At 41.3% G+C, this 17,064-nt stretch overlaps 1 protein-coding gene across 3 annotated transcripts in view; it reads right to left on the reverse strand.

Annotated features, from left to right (window-relative positions):
• Positions 1-17,064, reverse strand: part of LOC115130208 (guanine nucleotide-binding protein G(olf) subunit alpha) — a 72,796-nt gene that overhangs the window by 29,794 nt on the left and 25,938 nt on the right. For all 3 annotated transcript variants that reach the window (XM_029661107.2, XM_065019420.1, XM_029661108.2), the window contains exon 5: positions 4,381-4,478. In XM_029661107.2, coding sequence (XP_029516967.1) covers positions 4,381-4,478 — 98 coding nt within the window. The remainder of the gene's footprint in view (positions 1-4,380; positions 4,479-17,064) is intronic.

The raw sequence follows: 17,064 nt of genomic DNA on the forward strand, positions 1-17,064 counted from the left end.
GTAGCTTTGAGAGTACACCATACGGTTGCTATGCGTATATTTGTATACATGTTGTTGTGGAAATTATGTTTTTATTTAGGAAAACAAGGTTCAGACACACATGACATTTTCACATTATCATGGAGACTTCTCTCACACCAATCCATAGATCAGCAATAGTCCATAAGCAAGTCCAGTTATGCAACACAGCCCTCAGGGCCACCCCACCAAGTCCATGCATAGAATGTACATAGTTGCCACCACTAATTAACAGTGCGAATATGCAAGATGTCTACAATGAAAAGTAAAAGAGCACAGTAAAAGTTGAAAGCATAAAACAAAAAGTTCAGTGAGCGTCAGGAATTCAATGTGTCATAAAGCACAAAAGTCGTAATAATTCTGCATATGCCAATTCTTATTTCTTTGTTTTACATTAACTATTGTGCTAGGTTGTTTTTATGCAAATTCAAACCTGAAGTCACAGACGGGGTCCATTTCGACGAGCTTAAATCTCAGTTTTGTATATTAGGATAAAGTAATCGACTAGCCTGAAGCTAACATTACCAGAGAGTAAGAGGACCCTCTGTGTACTTGTGCTGGTATGATATCAGTTACTGAAATATACAGCAAGCTAATGGATAAACTCAATGGTACACAAACGACAGTGTGTCTAGATGCTAGCCTTCAAGCTACGGTACAGTATGCTAACAAATTACATAGAAAACTAGAAAAATATATGAATCTTTTGTATAGTTGTTGGCAAGTAGTCAAAATGTTGGACTGCCCCCCTATATCAGTTGCTTGGTCGTTTGTACATGGCATTTAGGTCACTGTAGTTTCAATGCAGTGTGATACGCCTACAAACTGACCGTTTTCTGGGATTGATATAGTAGGAAGTAAAGTAAATACGTAACATGATTGTTACTAAACAAGACACTTCCCAACAAGTTGAGTCAATCTCCTGACAACACTCCAATGGATAAACAAAGTGGAATGAAACAAACTAGCCATTCCATGACATTTATGGGCTTTCAAAGGCACACAACCATGCATCAATGCACGGCCCAACGGCTTCAAACTGTACAACAGAACAGAACATTGAAATCAATTTAAATGAAACAGAAAACGGATCTCCCCCACCTCCCAAAAAAACCCTAGATGCACTATGTACAGTCTAAATGTACAATGTACAGTCGGTATTGATTGGCTTATAGGATTGTGGAATGTCAATATGGGCCTCCTCTTTGACACAAGCACTTGGATCTGCCGACTTGCCTATCTGCCCATAATCATTTAGAGTTTAAATTGGGGTTGAGAGATAGCAGCGGCTAACTGAAAAAGCTAAGTTGAAAAGCGGCTGCTACTGGACACTGACTACTGAGCATTTTCCATTGCTTTACATAGGTCATTGGAGGACTTAAGAATAGCACCATGGAGCCATCCTGGATACTACACAGGCTAAATGCAGCACAGAGAAGAGGGTAGGCTATGCTGGCTGCCTAGATACAATATGTGTTCTGAACCAGCTACCACTGGTCCATCACAACTTAGACTCAGCAATATGACATAATCATAACAGAAGGGCGACTTCTTGCTTACAGTCATCAACAACAGATTTTAAAACAGAAAATAGTGGCAGTCTTGTCAGATTTGACTATAATGATGTGATATTGCTAAATCTACCTTTAAAGCTAAACAAAGTGAGCGGACTAGAAGAAACACGCTATCATGCTAGCTACGGCTAAATGGACAGGAACAGGAAGTTGAAATGCCAGCTTGTGCTAACTTAGCGCTAACCATCAGTTATGGGCCCTCACAGATGGCAGTTTCCTCCTCCTAGCCCAATGGGTGTCAATGGAAACGAGATAGCCGGTGAGCAGTTGAACATGGATACAGTGGAGCTACTGTGCGTCATGGCATTGAGCGATATGTGCGTGCACACACACAGACACTCACACACACACTCAGCCAGAGCAAACACTCAGATGGGTGTGTGTCTGCCTTCAGTAAGCCTCAGCATAATGGGTGACTTCCTGGGAGAGGAACAACAAGGGGGTCTGACGTCACATATTTCACTCCACTCGACACAACCCGCTGCCATGTACAGAATGACTGGAGATTAGAAGGAGGACAACTTGTTTGTATTTCACAGTCACAGTATTTGCCAGGGGTAGAATACACTGCTTCACAGCAAAGAGGGGAGCACAAACAGAGACTAGACCGCGGTAAGCCAAGTGGCTTACCACCAAAGGAGTGCTTCTCATTCAAGCAAATCATCGACAACAACATGTATGTTGCATAATATGTATGTTGCATAATGGGCTGTACCATCGCCTATGGAAATGGTATGGTTATTAATGAGGGTCAAATAAAGACCAAATAAGGGGTCGTGTTCTGCGAAGTGCACACAAAAAAAGTGTATACACATATAGTACCAGTCAAATGTTTGGACACACCTACTCATTCAAGGGCTTCTTTATTGTTAATATTTTCTACATTGTAGAATAATAGTGAAGACATCAAAACTATGGAATAACACATATGGAATCATGTAGTAACCCAAAAAAATTTCAAAAGATATTTTATATTTTCATTATTCAAAAGTAGCCACCCTTTGCCTTGATGATAGCTTTGCACACTCTTGGCATTCTCTCAACCAGCTTCACATAGAATGCTTTTCCAACAGTCCTGAAGGAGTTCCCACACATGCTGAGCACTTGTTGGCTGCTTTTCCTTCACTCTGCAGTCCAACTCATCCCAAACCATCTCAATTGGGTTGAGGTCGGGTGATTGTGAAGGCCAGGTCATCTGATGCAGCACTCCATCACTCTCATTCTTGGTCAAATAGCCCTTACACAGCATGGCCGTGTGTGTTGGGGCATTGTCCTGTTGAAAAACAAATGATAGTTCCACTAAGCGCAAACCAGATGGAATGGCATATCGCTGCAGAATGCTGTAGTGGTTTCTTTGCAGCAATTCGACCATGAGGCCGGATTCATGCAGTCTCCTCTGAACAGTTGATGTTGTGATGTGTCTGCTACTTCAACTCTGTGGAGCATTTATTTGGGCTGCAATTTCTGAGGCTGGTAACTCTAATGAACGTATCTTCTGCAGCAGAGGTAACTCTGGGTCTTCCTTTCCTGTGGCGGTCCTCATGAGAACCAGTTTCATCATAGCGCTTGATGGTTTATGTGACTGCACTTGTAGAAACTTTCAAAGTTCTTGAAATGTTCCAGATTAAGACATGAAGGTCAGTCAAAGTAATGATGGACTGTTGTTTCTCTTTACTTATTTGAACTGTTTTTGTCATAATATGGACTTGGTCTTTTACCAAATAGGGCCATCTTATCACAACACAACTGATTGGATCAAAAGTATTGAGAAGGAAATAAATCCCACTAATTAACTTAAGGCACACCTGTTAATTGAAATGCATTCCAGGTGACTACCTCATGAAGCTGGTTGAGAGAATGCCAAGAGTGTGCAAAGCTGTCATCAAGGCAAAGGGTGGCTACTTTGAAGAATCTCAAATAAAATCCATTTTGATTTGTTTACTACATGATTCCATATGTGTTATTTCATAGTTTTGATGTCTTATTCTACAATGTAGAAAATAGTCAAATAAAGAAAAACCCTGAAATGAGTAAGTGTGTCCAAACTTTTGACTGGTACTGCATACACACACGCGCTCATACACACACACACAAATGCCTAAAACATCGATCTCCATTAAATCTCTAAGGAGCACATCTGAGGACTTGGGTGCTTATGTGAGGTCTAAAAGGCCAAATCAAAATGCAGTGAGGGTCCAGGACACATGAGGAGAGTCAATGGAGACATGTCATTGGCTGAGAAAACAACCAGCGCTGTGAGTGGATGGAAACCACAGAACTCTTCTACAGCTGTATGATCTTAATTGGATCAACGTTGAGAACTTTCCCTTACTAAATATGTATCAACTCCTACAAAAAGATCCATCAATTATAATCCACATTTCCTGTTGCTGCAGGATTATTTTCCTGCTGAAGAAAACTAGCTCAAATTAAGTTACTACATCTGTAAGGACCCAGCTTTCATTAAAGAGGATTCTTGAGTAACACTCATGCACACACACACACACACAATGGATATTCTCACCCGTAACACAACCGGACAGGCTTAATTGAAGTTGCACTATGTAGAAATCACTTCTCCATTTCCTGGTTGATAAAATTGTAATAGTTTACATGCAATGTCAGTGGAGAGATGGGGAGTCCACAGGGACAAGAGAGAGGGGAGATAGGATGAGGACGGGGGGAGAATGATTGGGATGGAGGATGAAAGAGGCAACGAGGGATGGATGGAGAAAGAAGGATGAGATGGGAGAAAGGGAGGGCATGAGGGATGGGGGGGGTTACTCACTACTGTGCGCAGTCGATGAGCTGGTACTCGTTGGAGCGCTCGAAGCACGCCTTCACGCCTTCATCGTCCCAGAGCTGCTTGGCATGTTCGAAGAACTCCTGTTTTTCCACAAATTAAAATAAGAGTGAAGAACAGAGGGTTAGGAGGAGGAGAGACACGTGACAGCCCAGGGAGAAACCTGTTGTCAAAGCAGAGTGTCTTCAACAGGGGATTTTGTTTAAGACAAGAGAGCCAACTTATCGTCACTTTTGAGTTCCATGTATATTTGCATGATAGATTAAAGTACATTTCATGTAAGTGCCCTCTGTAGCAGCAGGTTAGATGATCACAATTGTCTTCCATCATATATTATTCACGTGTTGCACCACGTGAAAAGTGAAAAGATTGGTCGTAAGGGATGAAATAAATCAAACTATGGTGGAAAACGTCTGATCCATTCACAGCGTGAACACAAAAACAAGAAAAAGGGGGGTAAAAACGATACCGCTCGCGGAGAAAGAGCATCCCCATAATTACCAATTCAATGAGGGGCTAGTGAGTGGAGGAGCAGTCTGTGGTTTGTAAGGACAGAAGGTGTGTGGTGGAGGAGGTTGGGAAGGAAACTTGTATCATATGAGGACAGGGCTAATCTCACATGATACCGGTGGCTTTTAGAGAGCCAGAGAGACATACTGTATAAAGATGAACTTTTAATATCCAAACAGAGAAAGACAAGACAATAAAATGCTGAACTTTTAGGGACAAACCAGCGCTAAAATCCAAAACGCTTTTTTGGACAACACAAACACACTGTTCGCTGTCTTCTGCCTCAGAAGTATACCAATAGGAAAGAGGGAGGGAGGGAGAAGGGAGGGATGATTGGAGGCAGGAAGACGAACAGAGGAGAGGGAGGTTCTGAGAAACAGAGGCTCGTTCCTTAGAGAGAGTCGAGAGATGGGTATAAAATAATTAGTCCCCCGGTGGGGTCATCACATAATAACCACAACACAGGCAAACAAATGGCAACAGACACTCAAAACAAACTCAAATGCTAAACAGTGCTTGACATCAACTTTTTTATCTACTTGTCCATCAAACAAGTTAGGACCGATTTATCACTTTCGAAAGTCACTTGTCCCAACAAGCTCACTTGTCCCAATAACCCCAAAAGTTTGCTAAAATGGTGACATTACTTCTCAACACCCAATTTTGAGAGACGGTTTTACAACCGGAGTATGAAGCATTGGTTTCATCAACTCTCTCCCCCTCCCAGGCAACAGCACACTGGCACGTACGCAGTTGATGCCAACACCATGACTTTTCAAGGATTTTCATTGCTGACCTAAAATGTGTTATAACTGGGTAAATAACTCACTAACTAGCAATGAAAATCAACAAATGTGCACACGTCAAGTTTTCATAACAATCGGAAATCTGTATTTTTGGACACCGATTTGGCCGATTTAAAAAAAAACAATTTTTTACACCTTTATTTAATCTTTATTTAAACTTTATTTAACTAGGCAAGTCAGTTAAGAACACATTCTTATTTTCAATGACGGCCTAGGAACGGTGGGTTAACTGCCTCGTTCAGGGGCAGAACTACAGATTTTTTACCTTGTCAGCTCGGGGGATTCAATCTTGCAAACTTACAGTTAACTAGTCCAACGCTCTAACCACCTGATTACATTGCACTCCGAGGAGACTGCCTGTTATGCGAATGCAGTAAGCCAAGGTAAGTTGCTAGCTAGCATTAAACTTATCTTATAAAAAAACAATCAATCATAATCACTAGTTAACTACACATGGTTGATGATATTACTAGTTTATCTAGTGTGTCCTGCATTGCATATAATCAATGCGGTGCGTATCGTTGCTCCAATGTGTACCTAACCATGAACATCAATGCCTTTCTTAAAATCAATACACAGAAGTATATATTTTTAAACCTAAAAATAAAAGAAATCCAGGTCACCAGGTGAAATTGTGTCACTTCTCTTGTGTTCATTGCACGTAGAGTCAGTGTATATGCAACAGTTTGGGCTGCCTAATTTGCCAGAATGTTACGTAGTTATGACATAACATTGAAGGTTGTGCAATGTAACAGGAATATTTAGACTTATGGATGCCACCCGTTAGATAAAATACGGAACGGTTCCGTATTTCACTGAAAGAATAAAGGTTTTGTTTTCGAGATGATAGTTTCCGGATTCGACTATATTAATGACCCAAGGCTAGTATTTCTGTGTGTCATTATTTTATAATTAAATCTATGATTTGATATTTGATAGCGCAGTCTGACTGAGCGATGGTAGGCACCAGCAGGCTCGTAAGCATTCATTCAAACAGCACTTTCGTGCGTTTGCCAGCAGCTGTTTATGACTTCAAGCATTGAGCTGTTTATGACTTCAAGCCTATCAACTCCCGAGATTAGGCTGGTGTAACCGATGTGAAATGGCTAGCTAGTCAGCGGGGTGCGCGCTAATAGTGTTTCAAACGTCACTCACTCAGACTTGGAGTGGTTGTTTCCCTTGCTCTGCATGGGTAATGCTGCTTCGAGGGTGGCTGTTGTCGTTGTGTTTCTGGTTCGAGCCCAGGTAGGAGCGAGGAGAGGGACGGAAGCTATACTGTTACACTGGCAATGCTATAGTGCCTATAAGAACATCCAATAGTCAAAGGTTAATGAAATACAAATGGTAGAGAGAAATAGTCCTATAATTCCTATAATAACTACAACCTAAAACTTCTTACCTGGGAATATTGAAGACTCAGGTAAAAAGGAACCACCAGCTTTCATATGTTCTGAGCAAGGAACTTAAACGTTAGCTTTTTTACATGACACATATTGCACATTTACTTTCTTCTCCAACATTTTGTTTTTGCATTATTTAAACCAAATTGAACATGTTTCATTATTTATTTGAGGCTAAATTGATTTTATTGATGTATTATATTAAGTTAAAATAAGTGTTCATTCAGTATTGTTGTAATTGCCATTATTACAAATAAATAAATAAATAAGGCAGATTAATCTGTATCGGCTTTTTTTGGTCCTCCAATAAATCGGTATCGGCGTTGAAAAATCCAAATCTGTTGACCTCTAGTCACGACTTCATGATTGAAAGACTGCTCGTGCCTGTCAATGAAGGCCTACAATAAATGTTACAGCGATGCGCTCTGCAAAGATTGGGAGGACAAATGGCGCTGGAGAATGTAGAGGTTTTACGTGCCCCCAGCCGATTGTTTTTTGTTTGTTTATTTGCAGTTTATTTTTTACTTATTTCGTGCATAATGTTGCCACTACCGTCCGTCTCTTATGACCGAAAATAACTTCTAGACATCAGGACTGCGATTACTCAGCACATACTAGAGAATATTTTTTTTCCTTTCACGACTCTGACGAAGGGTAAACTGCTTCCTCGGGAACAGGCCCCGATCCCCGTGATCTGTGTGAAGAGGAGGCAGAGAAAGAGGGGCCACAGGTCAGGCTGCTATTTGAGAATTCATAGGCGATTGAATAAACCCCCACTTCCCTGCAATCCGCTAGCAAACGTGCAATCTTTGGAGAATAAAATCGACGAGTTACGTCTGTTCTCTCTACTACCGCACGGCAAGCGGGTACCGGAGCGCCAAGACTAGGTCCAAGAGGCTTCTTAACAGCTTCTACCTCCAAGCCATAAGACTCCTGAACATCTAGTCAAATAGCTCCCCAGACTATTTGCAGTGCCCCCCCGCACCTCAACTAACCAGTGCCCCCGCACATTGACACTGTATCGGTACCCCCCTGTATATAGTCTCACTATTGTACTGCTGCTCTTTAATTACTTGTTACTTTTATCTCTTATTCTTATCCGTAATTTTTTGAAACTGCATTGTTCGTTAGGGGCTCGTAAGTAAGCATTACACCTGTTGTATTTGGCGCATGTGACTAATAGAATTTGATTTGAACACGTCGCACTTTGATCCGATTCTGACCGGGGTAGCCACATTTTTGATATTGTGATGTGTTTTTTTTTACTTGTCCATTCAGACAATTTAAATATATAATCTGCTATAAGGTCAATTTTGATAAAAGCGAAATCTTACCGTTGTCTGTCTTTGACCATCATACCATCAAGCACAAGTTTCCTTTTAGCGCCTATGGGCTTCACATATTTGGGCATAATTGTGGATGGTAATCTGAACAAACTCTATAAACTCAATCTGGCCAGTTTGTTGCAAAAGGTGGAGGGTGACCTTTGTAAATGGATGGACTTACCTCTCACTCTACTGGGTAGAATCAATGTAATTAAAATGAATGTCCTGCCCAGGTTTCTATATCTGTTTCAATCTCTCCCTATCCCTGTTCCCGCAGCATTTTTTTCCTCTCTCGACAAGCTGACCAGACGGTTTATCTGGCACGGCAAAACCCCTAGGGTTGGCCTGGATAAACTGACCCTTGATTACAGTCAAGGGGGCTTAAACCTCCCCAATTTTAGAATGTACTACTGGGCTGCACAGTCTAGGTTTCTGGCTCAGAGGTTTGACAATGGTCCCTCTCCCTCATGGTTGAACATTGAAAAGCTTGAGGTAAATGATGACACTGGGGCAGAATTGTTTTACAAATGGGACAGAAAATCTATAAATGCCATCACAGACAACCCTTTAACCTCTTGCTTCTACTTGGGACGCTTGCGTCCCAACTAGAGCTCTGGAAATGCAAATGCGCTACGCTAAATGCTAATAGTATTAGTTAAAACTCAAAAGTTCATTAAAATACACATGCAGGGTATCAAATTAAAGCTACACTCGTTGTGAATCCAGGCAACAAGTCAGATTTTTAAAATGCTTTTCGGCGACAGCATGAGAAGCTATTATCTGATAGCATGCACCAATACACTACAACACAAAAGCACAGCAGGGGACGTAAACAAAATAATTAGCATTTCGGCGTTACACAAACCGCACAATAAAATAGAAAACAGTCATTACCTTTCACCATCTTCTTTGTTGGCACTCCTAGATGTCCCATAAACACTATTGGGTCTTTATTTTGATTAAATCGGGCCATATAAAGCCAAGATATCGTTATATGTAGACTGTGTGATAAACGAAAAAAACAGCGATTTCACAACGTAACGTCATTTTTTTAAATTCAAAAAGTAGACGATAAACTTTCACAAAACACTTCGAAATACGTTTGTAATGCTACTTTAGGTATTAGTAAACGTTAATAAGCGATAAAAATCATCCGTAGGCGATGTAAAAATCATTAGCTGTCGTCTTGGAAAAAATTTCACGAGAGAGCTCTTCCGGAATGATCTGGGCGGAGACCGGAGGTAAGTGGTGCCCCTGTTTCGGTTCAACCAAGAATCAAAGATGATTCAATTCACAAGACTCTAGACAACATGGGGATGCTGTGGGAGTTGAATGCTCGGTCTTATCTAATTCGGCTCACTGTTAACAATTGCTGGAAGTGGCGCAAGGATATTTATTTCCATTTTCTGTGATCAGGTTTTCCTGCGCTTTCCGATGTAACGCACGTTATGTTATAGCCACAGTCGTGATTTAACCAGTTTTAAAAACGTCCGAGGGTTTCCTATCCACACATTCTAACCATATGAACGTACTATATTCCTGGCATGAGTAGCAGGGCGCTGAAATGTTGCGCGATTTTTAACAAAATGTTCAAAAAAGTAGAGGGTAGGAGCAACTAGTTAATCATACATTCTGTCCTGGCATGGTGCAAACTACCTGAGCTGTTCGGACGAGGGGGATTCCTTTCCCCTAAAACCCCTTTATGGAACAATAGATTGATTCCTATGTTTTTCCAGAATAGTAACTTTAGACCATGGTCTGAAAAGTGGATCACTCTTCTGGAACATTGTTACGAGGAGGGAGTTCTTATGTCTTTTGATCAGCTGAAACAGAAATACCACTTGCCTAACAGGGACTTCTTTAGCTTCTTTAGCTACCTACAACTACAAAGGGTGACTCTCAAGGGACAATGGAACCTACCTAAGATGTCACCTATTGAACAACTCTGCCACGCAGACCAACCACTGTTCAAGACCATTTCCTGTGTATACGATGCTCTTATGTCAGGACTAACACTGCCTGGGCTAGATAAACCCCGACTTAGATGGGAAAAAGATCTGGGTATTGATCTTGATGAGGATCTATGGAGTGACCTATGCAGGGATGGTGTTACATCCACATTGAACTCCAGATACAGACTGATCCAGTTTAATTTCCTCCATCAGCTCTATAGCACCCCATCTAGACTGCACAAGTTCAACCCAGATATCTCCTCCCTATGTTTTAGATGTGGCTCAGATGAAGGAACATTCCTCCATTCCACTTGGCAGTGTTCAAAACTACACGGTTTCTGGCAGGGGGTATGCGATACCATATCCTCAATTCACGGGGTTGCATTCCCTTTAGACCCGGAGGTCTGTCTACTGGGCAACTTTACTAACACCAATCTTAGGCAAAGCCATACTATAAAGCGAACAGAAATATTGCTAGCGATTGCCAAGAAATGTATTGCCTTGAAATGGAAATTGGATTCCTCCCTGCCAGTTGCAATGTGGCTATCGGAAGTTAACAGTTGTATCCCTTTGGAGAAAATCACTTACTGCTTGAGGAATAAGTTAAAGACATTTTACAGAATTTGGCAACCTTTTATTGACTATATGGAGAATCTCCCCCCACATCTCATTGATTGAATCTATATATAATCCTCACATAATGTTTCACACGTAATGTATAATATGTAGCCTACGGCAGGTGATCCAATGTCTCGTTATTATTTTTCTTATTGTATGTATATATATATATATATATATATATAAATAAATAAGCTTGTCCAACAATTTGTTTTAATTGACCCAGACAAGTGCTGATGTCAAGGCCTGCTAAAGTCGCTGACACCGATGCAACAAGGACTTGAGCAAAGTTTGATCCAGCCTTGTTCACGATTCTGCTAAACAGTCTGTACTGAACCACTGTGCAGTATCGACCATGTATCTGCTATCTACTAGGGATATAACATTATTTTCCCAATTCAAATATTTAAAGTTACAAGTGCACCGGTCCGCAGCCCCCAAACCGATCCAAATGTAGCATGCAATTCACTTGATTTTTTTCTCATATTACATTCTTTCTATCGTCCAATTGTTGTTGTTTTTTCAATCTTATGTTGTGACAACTGATGCTTTCTCTCCTTTAGTGTCGAACTGCATGTATCTGTTGATAGTCATTAATCTACAAGTAATTCTGCATGCTGAACAACCCAAAGCAATTTTCACTATTCAGTAGCCTAGTCAAACTGCGCACTGTGCCCAGCTTCGCAGGCTGAACAGTGCAAGATAGGCGGCCTGTTCCTGATCTTGCACATCTGTGTTGCACCCCAAAATGGCTTGTGTGATATTAGGCTTTATTAGTTGAGTGACAACCTATATTATTTGCTAGGTTATTATTATCTATGTGCCGTTGAAAATGATATTTTACCGTAATTAAAAGTAAGCTATCGGAGACAACTCATCTGGCTATACCTGCTGATCAGGACTTACAATATATTTGATTTGGATTGTTCAGGTTTACCATAGGCAATAGTTTTGGTAGTTTTGCTTTAAACAAATCAGTGTATATGCTATTTTTTTAGATATACTGTACAAGGTAAAGCTTATAATTTCATAATGGGGAACACGATCACTTTTGCAAGGGCACACTGCATGGCCGAAGGGAGAGAAGATCACTTCATTAAAACTTCCAAACAGTCAAAACAATTAGATTTTGAGATGGGGGTGTGCTATATATATATTCATATGTCATAGCTAATTTGTAAACAAATATTTACATATAGTGGTGATGGTGATTTCAGAACCAAAGTAGGGGGGGGACAAGAAAAACATTGCCCCCCCCCCTAATCTGATTGGTAGTGGGTTGGTAGATCCCTAGTCTACCTTATAGCTCAGATCAGTTGCCTACTTAGTACATAGACATTGTTTTCCCAATTCATAGACACAGACACACACACACACACACACAGCTCAGAGAGGCCTAGCTCATGAGCTCCATCAGAAGCAGATGTTAATGTACAATGGAAAATGTGTTTATGCAACAAATGTTAGTGCATCGAATCATATCGCATCGATTCGTTCTCTAATCAAAACGAATTGCACAAAATATAAATGCAACCATAAAGATTTTACTGAGTTACAGTTACTATAAGGAAATCAGTCAATTTAAATAACATGTATTAGGCCCTAATTTGTGGATTTGACATAACTGGGCAGGGGCGCAGCCATGGGTGGGAGCCAGGCCAGGCCAATCAAATATACTTTTTCCCATATGTGGATGTCATGGCTGGAATGGTTACACGTTGTCTGTGGTTGTGATGCCGGCTGGACATACTGTCAAATTCTCTAAAAATACATTGGTAGAGAAATTAACATTCAATTCTCTGGCAACAGCTCTGGTGGACATTCCTGCAGTCACCATGCCAATTGTGCGCTCCCTCAAAACTTGAGGCATCTGTAGCATTGTGTTGTGTAACACATTTTAGAGTGGCCTTTTATTGTCCCCCAGCACAAGGTGCACCTGTGTAATGATCATGCTGTTTAATCAGCTTCTTGATATGCCACACACATCAGGTGGATGGAAATGCTCACTTACAGGGATGTGAACACATTTGTGCACAACATTTGAGAGAAATAAGCTTTTTGTGCTTATGGAACATTTCTGGGATATTTTATTTCTTGCTCATGAAACCAACAATTTACATGTTGTGTTTATATTTTTTGTTCAGTATAAAACGTATCGTTCCTGTATCATATCAGAGCCCATCTATCTAGAAACGTATCGATTGGTCTTAAAAGGAAAAGATGGACATCCCTACTATCTACCATGTGTCAACCATTCCCCAGAAACCCAACACAGTAGGAGGACATTTAGTCATATTGTCATAGTTTATTTTCATACGGTGGTAGAGAAAGGTTTTCAACACGCACGCCTCAAAGCTGCCATCAGAGGGAAAACAAAACATCCTTCCACACACTGGAATGTGCAAATTGCAAGAAAAAATTCCTACATAGTTCCTATGATATTTCATAAATAAAAAAACGCTCCAAAAACGACTTACTAAGCGTCACTTATCAGGTTTAATGTCTCCACTGAAATATAGCTCTGTATATGATCACAACCGCACCTCTCTGACTTCCTCTTTGCCTCCATTAGTCCCAGGTGACATTTTGATGTACTGACCCAGCAGAGTCGCTCTCTCCACAAAGCAGAGTCAGGATGTCTCGCTCTCTCCACAAAGCAGAGTGTGGATCTCTTTCTCCACATGCAAAGCAGAGTCAGGATCTCTCGTTCTCCACAAAGCAAGAGTGCGTCTGTCTGCCAGGGCAGTTTCCTAGTCAAGGCTGATGATCTTACCGCGGGAACAGGAAGTTGATAAGTGGAGAGGAGGAAAGAAGCGGGAGGACACCGAGCCAGTTCATATGCTCTGCTGCCTGTATCAGAAGATACAGGGATGTTGCTTTAATGTGTGCCATGTTATTATGTTACAGCAACACTGAGCCAGGTTCTATCTGTCTTGTGACTGAGGAAAATTATATGTTTTTTCCCAAATTAATGAGTTATTACTTGCACTGGACCAAAACAGGGAGCACAATGAGGGTGCTCTAAAATGTTTTACAACTGCTAATTCCAAGTGACAAACACACAGCCCATCTGTTTCTAAAATTGTCAAATTGTTTTTGACATAGCAAGTGAATGATCAAGCATTGTGGAGTGTAGAAATGAGGGGGTGCGTTTAGACAGGCAGCCCAATTCTGATATTTTTTTCACAAAAAGATCTTTTGACCAATCAGATCAGCTCTGAAAAAGATCTGATGTGAAAAGATCTAATGCGATTGATTGGTCAAAAGAACAATTAGTAGAAAAAATATCAGAATTGTGCTGCCTGTCTAAACGCTGTTTATGAAATCCAAATTTACACCAGTTTAAATTGCTAGAAAAACACCTGAGCTAAAAACAAAGGAACTGTAAAGAACGTATGTAGCCTGTGGCAGGCAGCATATCACAGGGCTGGGGATTACTAAAGCGGCACTGTGGGTCCCCACAGTCAAAACTCACAAGGCCCAACACTGAGCCCTGGGGAACACCTGGTGACACAAAAACACGTTAACAAAACCCTGATGCCCATTTAACCAGTATGTCCTTTACTGTACCTAGGCCTTCATTAGCGATGAAGCAATGGCAAAAAGAGTAATTAGGAGTGTGTTAAACAGAGCTAGTCCTGTGCCAAGGAGCTTTGGCTAATGGCGTCCCTGGCTACTTTGGGGCTTCCTCCAGTCCCTCCACACCGCTACCCTAGTTATCAACACTCCCCCTTGTATACCCTCCAGTGGATCAGTGAGGGAGATTGTGCTAGGATACCACTGTCTTTAGTGCCACAACATTTGAGCTCCCAGGGCAGGGTCTCAATCTATGGCGTGTTTGTTCATTTTTAGGGCCACAGTTCTGTCCAGGTGGGTGCTAAGTGATGGGGTAGGCAGGGTTCAGGCAGTGGCTGTGGTCTGGTACCTGACCGAGAACCCAGGAAGGCTGTTTTCACTGGAGATGTTCCATTCAAAACAAGTGTGTGTGTGGGTGGTTGGAGGGAGAGGGGGGGTTACTAGCCGTGTCTTCTGCAACACTTTAACAATGTTATGGTAACTTTCACAGACGAATCTAAATTCTGGTGAGACGACATCCTCAGCCATGTGTAACAAGTAATGAGCACACTTACAATGAAATAAAAAGCCTTTTTGGTAGCCTGCCTGTCAGCTACGGTTTGCTGTCACTAAATGCTCAATTAAATGTTCAAGTTTTTCAGTTGTTTGTGCGTATGGATGCAGGGTTGAATACAATTGTATGCATGTTCCATAAAACTCACGTTGCAATTTCCACATTGTTAGTCATGGCCATCCTTTTTTGAATGAGATGGTTCATCAACTTTATGAAAACAACATCAAAACAAGAAGTCCCAAGAACAACTCCCTTGAAATAATTTCTGCTCAGAAACCAAATTTCAGAGTACAATCAGACAAAGAATTCTTAGATATATTTGTCAACCCACAGCTATGCATTATGCAATTTCTCAGGAATCCCACTCTATCACAGAGCCTGCTTTTTTGCCCCAGGTTTAGCTTTCCTGTCACACATAAAGCTACGATGAGTCATCAACAAAATGAAGAGGATATTTTTAGCTCCTAATAGTTCTCGAACACAACACACACCCTCAGACAAAACCGTCAGGGGAGACATAATGCTGGTCAAAACGCCAGCGAGGCATGATCCTGCGTCTCTCAGATACGTCCTGTTACACTTCAAAACACCCCTTCCTGTCAAACACACACACACACACGTCTCTCTGCTCTTTTGCCTGTCTGTCAGTCTGTCACTAAAATAATCTGGTGTAAATGGCTGCCGTCAGGAAATGGTGATGCAGGCCAGAGCAAAGGAGCCCCAGACAAAGGATTAACAGGAAGAGATCTAGAGAGAAGGGGAGTGCACGATAGAAGGGGAGCGCGAGAGAGAGAGAGAGAGAGAGAGAGAAAACAAGAGAGCGCGCGAGAGAAGGGGAGCCCAAGAGAGAAAACGAGAGAAGAGAGTAAGAGAACATCTGGTCCTGTTACCAACTCTTCTTGATGTATGAATTTTTCACTGGCAGACAAAGAGAAGAATAGCACTGAAATGGATCTGTTGGTGACAATGTGTTGAAATGCTAGCCTGACATACACACCCCTTAGACCAAAAAAGCCATATGAGGTAACATTTTACCAACATGTCACACAGCACTTCAGGATTAATCCACAATTAGCAATGGTCGCTTTTAATCGAGTTTCAGAAAGTTCAGAGGGCACACAATTATACAGTAGTATTCAGTGTCTTCAACAAGCCTTACAAAACGCCATTGCTGAGGCATGTCTGAAGACGAGAGGTCTGTCTCTCATATGATCATTTTATTTGGATTTTAAAGCATATCGGTCTTCAACTTGCCATTCAATTGGCCTACTAAAGCACGTAGGACTGATCTGACGGTTTACACATACTACAGGTAACTGCCCCAAAATAATGGAAACACATGAGTATACAAAGTATATTGAAAGCAGGTGCTTCCACACAGGTGTTGTTTCTGAGTTAATTAAGCAAATAACATCATGCTTAGGGTCATGTAATATGATAGTGGGCAGGCCATTATTTTGCTACCATGGCTAAGCCCCCATAGGATGACAATGCCCCTATTCACAGGGCAGGAGTGGTCACTGAATGGTTTGATGAGTATGAATACGATGTAAACCATATGCCATCTCAGTCACCAGATCTCAACCCAATTAATTGAATTCTTATGAGAGATTCTGGAGTGGTGCCTCAGACAGCATTTTCAACCACCATCAACAAAACACCAAATAATGGAGTTTCTCGTGGAACAATGGTGTTGCATCCCTCCAATAGACTTCCAGACACTTGTAGAATATATGCCAAGGTGCATTGAAGCTATTCTGGTTCGTGGTGACCAATGCCCAATATACTGTATGTATACTATGTAGGGTTAATGAAGTTAAAGAGAGGCAGTTCACTCCATATCGTACTGTATGGTATCAATCCCGTTCACCATTCCAACCCTGTCGTCCATTACACTCTGGAGCGTCCCTCCAGCCGACAATCTAAAAA

The sequence above is a fragment of the Oncorhynchus nerka genome, linkage group LG6 (assembly GCF_034236695.1).
Source record: "Oncorhynchus nerka isolate Pitt River linkage group LG6, Oner_Uvic_2.0, whole genome shotgun sequence".
NCBI lineage: Eukaryota > Metazoa > Chordata > Actinopteri > Salmoniformes > Salmonidae > Oncorhynchus > Oncorhynchus nerka.